The sequence below is a fragment of the Oratosquilla oratoria genome, chromosome 23, assembly GCF_046742065.1.
Source record: "Oratosquilla oratoria isolate Oo_2021 chromosome 23, ASM4674206v1, whole genome shotgun sequence".
Taxonomy (NCBI): domain Eukaryota; kingdom Metazoa; phylum Arthropoda; class Malacostraca; order Stomatopoda; family Squillidae; genus Oratosquilla; species Oratosquilla oratoria.
In genome coordinates, this window is record NC_134799.1 from 8,092,032 (window position 1) to 8,102,031 (window position 10,000).

General features: G+C 39.0%; 1 protein-coding gene and 1 long non-coding RNA gene across 2 annotated transcripts in view; one reads left to right on the forward strand and one right to left on the reverse strand.

The window, feature by feature from the left end:
• LOC143037948 (uncharacterized) overlaps window positions 1-2,045 on the forward strand; it is a 561,040-nt gene extending 558,995 nt beyond the window's left edge. Inside the window, exon 3 of the long non-coding RNA XR_012967537.1 lies at window positions 1,892-2,045. This is a non-coding gene — a long non-coding RNA (uncharacterized LOC143037948). The remainder of the gene's footprint in view (window positions 1-1,891) is intronic.
• A 6,130-nt stretch (window positions 2,046-8,175) lies between these two features.
• Window positions 8,176-10,000, reverse strand: part of LOC143037708 (uncharacterized) — a 7,435-nt gene continuing 5,610 nt past the window's right edge. Inside the window, exons 2-3 of the mRNA XM_076206249.1 lie at window positions 8,692-9,836; window positions 8,176-8,286 (exon numbers count right to left, since the gene is read on the reverse strand). Coding sequence (XP_076062364.1) covers window positions 8,176-8,286; window positions 8,692-9,836 — 1,256 coding nt within the window. The remainder of the gene's footprint in view (window positions 8,287-8,691; window positions 9,837-10,000) is intronic.

Here is a 10,000-nt window from a genome sequence, read left to right on the forward strand (position 1 = left end):
AAAATAGATATAGACGGAAGACATAGTCAGAGGGCAGACATAGACGGAAGACATAGTCAGAGGGCAGACATAGACGGAAGACATAGAAAATAGACATAGACGGAAAATAGACGTAGACAGAAGATAGACATAGGATATAGACGTTGATGGAATATATAGATAGAAGATAGACATAGAAGGAAGACATAGACATAAACGGAGTTACACAGGAAGAAATAGACAACAGACCCAGAAGTAAGGGCAAGGACTAAACGCTTATAGAGGTCATCACATTGGGTTATTTTTCCTCCGAATAACTGGAATATGACTTCGCTTACAAAAATCTAGATTTCTCTAAGAACTTTTCAACAGTATATGTCTAACATTCATATAGGTTTACTTTCTTAGTTCGGCTATCGGCTTTGCTATGTATAACGGAAAGATAACTTGATATTTGAATATTTGAAATATTAAACATTGTAACCGAAGTCGTTTTTATTTAAACGAACTCTCAACGATCGGTGCAAGTGAAGTCTGTGGAAGCCCAGTGTGATAACCCCGGCGGAAGACCTAGACGGAAGACTAGACAGAAAAAAAAAATGGAAGAGGAACTCAGTGGAAGACTCTACGGAAAACACAGTTGAAAGCCCTCGGCAGGAGACTTAGACAATAGACCTAAGCAAAAGACCTAGGCAGAGGGCAAAAACCTCGGCAAAAGGCTTACACGAGATACCTAAGCAGAAGACCTAGATAAAAGACCCGAGCAGAGGACTTAGTCAAAAAATCTAAATAGAACTAGGTGGAAGGCAAAAGAGCTAAGACGGAAGATTTAGACACGAAATCAAAACAGAAAATCTAGGCGGACGACCGAAGCAAAAAGACTCTGACGAAAGACCTAGGCGAAAGACTTGGGTCTTTCGAAGGACTTAGTCGGGAGACGAAGGCAGAAGACTTCGGTAAGAAGACCTAGCAGAAGGTCCTCGTCGTGGGAAAAGCTCACCTGGGTAATGGGATGACAAGGTGAGCTCTTCCCACGACGAGCTACACAGCTAGACTGATGACGTCACCGCCCCCAGACTCCCGAAACCGACGTATTTGATTGGCCAATACTTTCACGGAACCAGCGCACATGATTGGTCAACACGTCACCTTCTCATTCTTTCTACTGGTTATAATTTAGGGAATTGATCCTCTCATTTCTGTATATAAGAGCCTTTAACCCAACTTTGGTACTTTTTTAAAAGCACATAGTGTAAACGTCAAATAATATACTAATTTGTCACCTGAGTTTGATTGATGTCCAGGCTAGCGATAGATTTTTTGAATTCAGTCTATAATTAGACTATAAAAAATCTCCACAAGATCAATACAGATATTACTGTTTTCATCAACGAAATGCCTACAGGAAAACCTGCTGCCGAAATATGCGAATATACATATAGTTATATATATGCATATACACATACTTTATGAAGAAAATATTGTAGGAAAACACGTGTTGGATCAGGAATAATATATTCCTCTCAAATGTCTCACCTTCAAACAACATATACACAAATGTACATATTTATGTTCGTATTTCCATATTGCACTCTCGTCTTACCAACTAACTTTACTAAAGATCACTCTACCAGTCCACACGTTATTTCCTGGTTCCTCCTTATGTACACTTCGATTTTTACATCAAACGTGTGGTAACTTCACCAGATTTTCCTTCTTCCTTTTCTTCCTCATCTTTTTCTTCCTCTTCTTTTCCCTCGCCCTCATCCTTTCCCTCCTCCCCCCCCCTTCTCCTCGTCCATTCCCTCCTTCTCTTATTCACCCTATCCCATCTGCACCTCCTACCCTTCTTCCATCTCCTTTGTCCCTCTTTTTCTTCCTCCACTTCCCTTATTTTTCTCCCTCATTCCAGACTCCCCGGAGCCACCTTTGGCAAGTTGTCATCAAGCCCACCGCTTTGTTTGCTCGGCGGGGCCCACGACGCAGGCCATGCGAATCGGGAGAGGTGCAGGTCTATCTGGCCCGCATGAGGAGAATAAACGCCCAGTCTGTCTGTGAGTGCAAAGAAGCTTTTCTCACTTGAATGAAACCACTTTCCGATATCCCTCCTGCCAACAAGATTCTAAGACGGCGCCTCATCTGAGAAGGTCATTCGAGATATGATATGCAATTTTCAACCCTTTGAGTAATGAAAAGAGATGAATGTTGAATGAGAGTTAGTTGAATGAAATTGTTTGGCAGAGGCCATAATAAATAGGTTGCTGTCTTATCCCAGTTCCCCGTGCACCAAGGGCAAAGGTGACGGCTTCTGTCACAGCAAGATACCTTCTGTCATGGGTGTTTCCTCTCTGCTACATCATCCACGAGTGAATTGGGAATAAATGAGAAGACGTGTCTGCCTGTCTGTCTGCCTCTCTGTCCGTCTGTCATATGTCTATCTAACTGCTTTTTTCATCAGTCTGTCTGCCTATCTATCTTCTTGTCTGCCTGCCAACATCCCCACATGACGGTCCATACACCTGTCTGTCTATATGTCTATTTGAAAAGATGTCTGTCTACCTACTCGCCTCTCTTTCTGTCTGTCTATACGCTTATCCGTCTATCACCATATATATCGTCTTTATGCCTGCTTGCATATCGTCTCTCCATCTGTCTGTCTGTCTATACGCTTATCCGTCTATCTCTATATTTGTCTGCCTGTATCCCTGCTTGCCTATCCATCTGTGCGTCTATCCGTCTACCTCCATATGTGTCTATCTGCCTGCCGTATTGTCTATCCGTCACCCTGTCTGCCAGCCTGTCAGCCCGGCATGCGTAACCGAGTGGCGTATCCAAAAGGAGGCCAACTTGTCTCTGGTGCGCGGGCGGCCGTGAACGGACTGCCGAAGAAGAGGCCGAGCGTGCCTGGAGGACCGTGAGCGGACCTCCGAAGACGGCGGACGCGCCCGAGAGGAATGATGACGCCGGACGCGGAGAGGAAGTCGATGAAGTTCGGGGTGACGCCTTTAGGTCGGCGTTGATACATAGGTTGTGTTTTTGTTTTCGTCTTGATTTGATTTTCAGATCGCCCCGTTGGACTCTCAGAGAGACTCCTTGATCAGTTTCGTTGTTGTGTCATCAGTTCTTCTCCCTTCTTCCACATTCTGTACAGTAGTTTCTTCTTAAGTTCTGGGTTATCCTTGTTGTTTATCAACAGTTCTTTTGCTGTTTGTTTCTCTTTTGACGTGTGGGTGTTACTCCTAGTTTGGATTAGTTCTCTGATGTGCTGGTATGCTTCACAGTCTAGTATAAAGTGTTTCAACTTTTTGTTTTTCGCATAGTAGACATAAAGTACTTTTATTTACGAATCAGTTTCTTTCCCGAAGTGGTAGAGTATTACTTCTGTATCTCATTAAAGTAATGGATGGTTCATCGTTGTGAAAGAATTAAAATGCATATATTATGTTTCTTATCTATAGCTATTTACATACCAAAGGGTTTTTCCCCTTTATAGGAGAGGTAGCCCAATCAAAAGACCGTTCCATTCCCACCCATTCCACTCCCATCCACCACGCTTTCCTCCCTCTCACTATAGCTCCTCATACACACACACACACACACACACATATATATATATATATATATATAACGATTATTTTCTACTCTCCAATAGCGTTCCTCAATTGTACTTTTGTCATAGTCCCTACTCCATCTATATTTCTATACTTGGAGGTACATATTGTTTTGGACCAGTAATCTGTGGGTCACCTCAGTCTCAGTGGGATAGACATCTCTTGAGAAGTTCATTTTTCGAGATATTTTGTATACACCACACATAGTTTAATTTAGCTTTCATGTCCCTTCTGCTCATTTTTGAGGCACCCATTACTCCTCTCATGAAACAGGTTGGGGATGTAAGATGGTAGTCTTAAGATGGTTCTACATGCACCGTTTTCTCCTCTTCTATGGTAATATTTCTTGACAGTATAATGTTTTTGGTAAAGCAACTCGTTTGCAGTAAGCTTTACCTATCAAAAATCTGTCTGAGCTTCTTACTGTTACTGAAGCTGTCAGATTCTTCAGTTTTCTAGCTTCATCTATTCTGTCCTTTATAAAATTATCAAAGCATCTTCTCTCGTTTGGTACTCTTACTCCTAGACACTTTGTTTCATTTGATGCTTCTGTTCCTCCTACATTGTCTATGTTCTCACTATTCTCATAGGCAATTGCTTGGTTCTTGTCTTTGTTTGGTTCAAAACCACAGACACTCTGCTTTTACTAGGGTGCATTAAAGTGTTTTTGCATCCTCTTTCCTTAGAACCAGCAACAGCCCGTTATCAGCATAGAACAAAACTGGTATACAACATCTCTCATCCTTATAGCCAATGTTCTGTCATTTATGTGGATTAATATAACGAAAGTGACAAGAGAAAGAGGGCTGTGGATCAATTACATCAATGTCTCCTACCGCTTCTTATTTCTGTTTCAGCCATAGCCGTGTTATTCAAATGGATCACTAGGAGGAGGAGGAGGAGGTGGTGGCACCCTATCCAGGCATCGGTCAACTGCCGTCAGTCCTCCTTCCAGACCAGTGATTCTTAACCCCGGGTGGGGGGGGGGCGCCCCCTAGGGAAACGTAAGTGATTTTCGGAGGGGGGGCGTGTTATTTTCTTGATAAGAAACGGGTCAATAATGTACAGGTGAGTTTATGAGATAAAGCAGAAGTATCGTCGTTACTAACTCTCATTTCCGAAAGTCTCCCAGGCATGCCAGTTTTCCTATGTATTGACCCCCCCCCCCCCTCCCTGCAAGGGGTGAGGACCGTGAAGGAACAGAACAGTTCCTAGAGGCTGCGTGGTAGTTAGAAGGTTAAGAATCACTGTACCAGACCGTCAGCCGTGTTTCTGTTCTTTATTTCGTGTTTGTGGAATTCGGCGCGAGATTTTCAGATGGCTCAGTTGAGGTTAAAATGAAAATGGGTCGAAGGATTTTTTTTTTTTAATACTTATTACGACAAATATGGCGCATTTAACTTTTCTTCAAATGCCAGGCTATCTTATTCGGTTTAATAAAAAAGAAATACGTCCGTAAATAGTTAAGAATCTCTCTCGTTAGCCAGAACAAAAGCTTTAAAGAGAACCAATTCGTCAGACTGTCCAGTCCCTTTGACATTGACCCACTTTATGAACTTTATTCTGGTTAACGTCAAACTATTCCGTTTCGCTTCGGGTGACGTCAGCAGAGTGAGGACCTTCTCAGTGACCCTGTCTGTTACAGTTAAAAACTTCCAAGTGTTAACTTATAAGTCTTTGGCTGTATTTATTCAAATGCATTCCATATTCTATCCTTTAATATGATTTTATAAATACATTCCATTGTATGGATACAAAAAAATAATAATCATTTCGTTGTATGGATACAATACAAATAAATGTCAAATAATAATTCCATTCATTGTATGGTTTCTCATTGCTTTGAATAAACTTGAAATCATTTAGGAACAAAAAGAGAGAAAAAGTGTCTTTATTCTTCTTCATGAAATATCTAAAGCCCTACATTGGTTCCCTGATCAAAATATATACAATCAAATACGGACTTAATGAAAGAAACAATTCCATTATTACCAGAGGACTCCATGGAACCGCATGAACAGTTTTCTTTCATTTCCTGTACGAATTGAAAGAAAACGTAGACGGCGGCGAGGAGTGACTGCAGGAAAAGAATTGAGATCACCACCACGGCGCCCCGCCAGAAGTTACATTTGATACAATTGGTTCTCCATGGCGGTTCTCTGCGACATCGGCTCTCTGGAGAACCGGAGGAGCTACTCTCGTCCGTCGCCTCATCCTCAATTCTCTGCTGGACCTCCGTGCCATCGAAGCTGGTTCCACCGTTGACTCTTCTTAGAACAGTTTTCACAAGGTCTAGTACTTGATTCTCGCTCATTCTGCTCACGCTACTCAAACCTTTCCTGTATAAAAGAAAAGCAGCATCACCAATAGCAGTAATCATATATATGATGACAATGGTAATGATAACGACGATAATAAAGATACTGATACTGTTATTGTGTGAGTGTATATATATGTGTGTGTGTGTGATTCGCCATGGTCTTGGATCACGTGTTGGACTCGTGATCGACAGCTATTTCCCTCCCAGAAGAGAGCTCAGAGCTCATATATGACCGATATATGGGTAATGCTGTGTGTGTGTGTGCGTGTGTGTGCATATGTGTGTGTGCGTGTATGTGTATATGTGCGTGTAAGTGTGTGTGTGCGTGTATGTATGTGCGCACGCGTTTACCTAATTGTAATAAAGGAGCTACACTTGTCAGGTCCCGTCTCGTTTTCTCATATCATACCTGGTTTATATATTACCTACGTTTTGTATTGGGCTAGATAAAAAATGTCTCTTGTCATCCTTTAGATTTTTTTTTTTTTTCAAATTTATTTCCATGACAACCGTCCCAGGCCATGAGATCTCTGACAATTTTATCTACTCCCTTTCACTTCTTTCTTTCAGTAATGGTAGGTCCACTGCTTTTAACCGTTTTTTGCACGCTATATCTGCAAGGCTGGGAACCATCTATTGAGGCTCGCAGAAGAGAGAGAAAGGGAGAGAGAAAAATTGATTTATTTATCACGCTAAGAAAATGGCCTTTTCCTCAACTGAATAAGATCGTTTGACAGTTGTCAGAACCAGTATATATATAAAACGACACTATCAAATGCGTTAATCGATGTATGAATCAATCAAGTCGAAAGTGAAGCTTTACCTCAACTTAATAGAATGGTCTAATGATCACAACAATATGTATATGATACAGCACATATAAATGCTTTAACGATTTGTCAGTCAATAGTTATCTATATATAATCTAATCATTTATTGACTGAGTTATTGAATTCACGTACCTGAAGCCGGAAGATGAAGATAATGTCGTTGATCAAGGTCGTACGGCGATATGACGTAATAAAACCCGAAGATTCAAATGACGCAACTGTATATCGATCTCGCAAAAAATATATATTTTATGAATAGGCTATATATAGATTATAAATTTATAATGATTTCTTCAAATAAAATTTATTTTCAAGTAAACAGGTTTTATTACGTACATCAGATAAATATGTTAGGGTGTAAATATGTAAGCTATTTTCTTCATTTCGTAATAGCGATCTAATTTGGCCTTGGATTTAATTCTTTGTGTACGCACTAGTCTATACAGAAATTAACGGAAAACTGGATACATCTTTACAGTTAATTTTATAAAACAGACGACCAAAATAAACAAGCGCCTAGCAATCAGATATAATCATCATTCACATTTATTACATCTTAAATTGGAAAAAGAAAACCATACATTTTTTACACAGTACCAGAAATTTCTGTTCCCATAAGTTACATACAATCGGGAGAGTGAGATTAATAATTATCTAAGAGCTACTTCGTAGTAAGAATGTCGACATGATGCAGCAAAATCGCTTTTTAGATAACGGCCAACTCCAACGACACGATGTCGTCTTTCACAATCTCTTACCCCCCGGGTTGTATGTACGGGTGCGGGACTACTCAACACCGCCAACTTAACACCGCCGACTCAACGCCAGGACAACTCAACACCGGGACAACTCAACACCGGGAGAGGTCACCGATAAAGTTATTCCTTATTTACAGCTCATGATTATTTTTTTTTTTTTTTTGCTTGTATGTATATATGTATAAATAAGTTTATTTAGAACCGTATATATTTGTATGTGTATATATAATGTGTATACTCTAACCGGTATATGTATGTACATATATAATGTGTATGTTCGAACCAGTATATGTGTGTGTATATATATAATGTACATATTTGTGTAAATGCATCTTCATGCATAATTAAATGTATGTTCCTGTGTTTGAATGTATGGTTAAATGTATTCTTATATGCGTTTCTATATGCATGTAATATATATATATATATATATATATATATATATATATATATATATATATATACGCATACATATGTATGTATGTAGATACATTACACACGCACACACACAATATATTTTTATGCGACGTTTTTGTTTGAAATTTCCTGGCCAGGAAAGGCTAATCAAGATGCATATATCAAAGGAGGATACCGTAAGTTAATCCTAAGGTTAAAAGAGACAAACAAATAGAGATTGAGATAATCTGCCCAGATTTATTTTGAAAGTATTTTTTTTTTTACTTAATAAATGGCAATTTTTCTGAAATGGCAATCTTAACACTGGCTGTTTTCCTTGGGAAAATATTCCCAATGGTAATTTCCCCACTGGGAGTTTTCCTAGAACCCATCTTAAAAGTTAAATCAGACTAAAGTATATTATATTAAGAGTACTTTTTTTTTCTTTTTTTTTAAAGGAAATAGAAACTTTAGATACTTAACTAAGTAATTTATTTGTTATATAACATTATTTGAAACATTAAAGATTAATAAATAAATACTTGGCTTGAATCTTAAAGAAAACTGCTACAATTTAAAAACATAACTTTTTAAAATTAAATATAAGCTATTTACAAAGGATACATTTTCAACATAAGTCTGAAAGGTAATGAAGGAATTTAATTAAAATTGTATGCAATTCCCCTCAAATATTCTGTGGGGGCTCGCTCGGAAAAAGTGTAAACAATATGCCGAATTCTATCATCTGCCTTCATATACTTCTTCAGTTTAGGAGGGGGTGGATGTCCCCCAATCACCTGCTCAAAAAATGCATCGCGATTTCTTTGCACCTTCTGCAGTCCTTTAATAAATCTCCAAATAGTAGGATGCTCCATTCCGAGTTCTGTCTGTAGTCTCCTGTTAGCTGCTTCAGCATGATTATTTGTCCGATCTTCCATTTGTAATGTCCTTTCGTACACATTCCACATTTCAGGGGGGAAGAGTGGAGGTCTTCTGCCGTTTCCACGTCGATTTGGTCTTCCAATATAGTTATCTTCGAACCAATTCAGCAATGTTGCAAGTTCCTCATTTATGTCCACAGAGAGGGCATCAACATAAGTATCAATATGAGCGAGAGGAACAAATGCTAAACTTAATATCATCTTGGCTCTTAGGGCAAAGCTAGCGTCGTTGTTATACATAGAAGTGTAACCCATGGCAGTTATCTTTCTGTGCATATTTTGTGATAAATGGAAAAAACATCCTTTTATTTCAACTTCTGGAAAGACTTCTTTCATCGCTGTAAAGGCTGCGTGCTCAAAGTCGCAAATAATAGATGTTGGGCTTAGTGTGGGCTCGAGATCTTTCAGCATTTCAAACATCTTTGAATAAGTTGATCGCTGCTTATTTGGCAAAAGAGCATAGATAATTGGAATTACACCATTGAATTTCTTTGCAAGAATAATGTAAACCTGTGAAAATAATCTTGGTGCTATTTTAAAAGTTCCATCGCCATACCAAGTATCAGACGATTGTAAATGTTGCAACCAACTTTCTCTTCCAAAAAGCAGAATTCTGTGTAATCCAGGACCACTATCTCCAATCAGGAAATTTTCTTCTCTCCCTTCTTCTGGAATGTAAATCTTGTACTGGTGTGGCAACTCTAATTCTTGAAGATCTACAGGAGTCGGAGGGGGGGCACTTACGGCTCTCCTTTTGCGTTTAATCGTTTTTCTCATAGCTGAAGCATCAGGTAATGATCCAAGTGTAACTTGTGAAACATTAGTTAATATTTCACTTATTACTACACTTGGTTTTTCAATGGTGTCTACGGCGCGTCGTTTCAAGGCTGTGTAAGCTTTAGCCACTTCTACATTGGATACAGATGAATTATGGGAATGCTTGTTTACTTCCTTGATAACAGACCCAAATTGTGTATGAATCCTTGCATTGCAGCTAGAACCTTGATCACAACGCCAAAATTTTATATTATCTATTTTACTAAACTTATCAAACACAAACATATGTCCTTCGTATGCAAATTTCTCTTTTCCTCTTTGACTAAGTATTTCCATTTTGGGTGTGATGAAAAAATTATATATACAGTATATTTTTTCACAAATATCT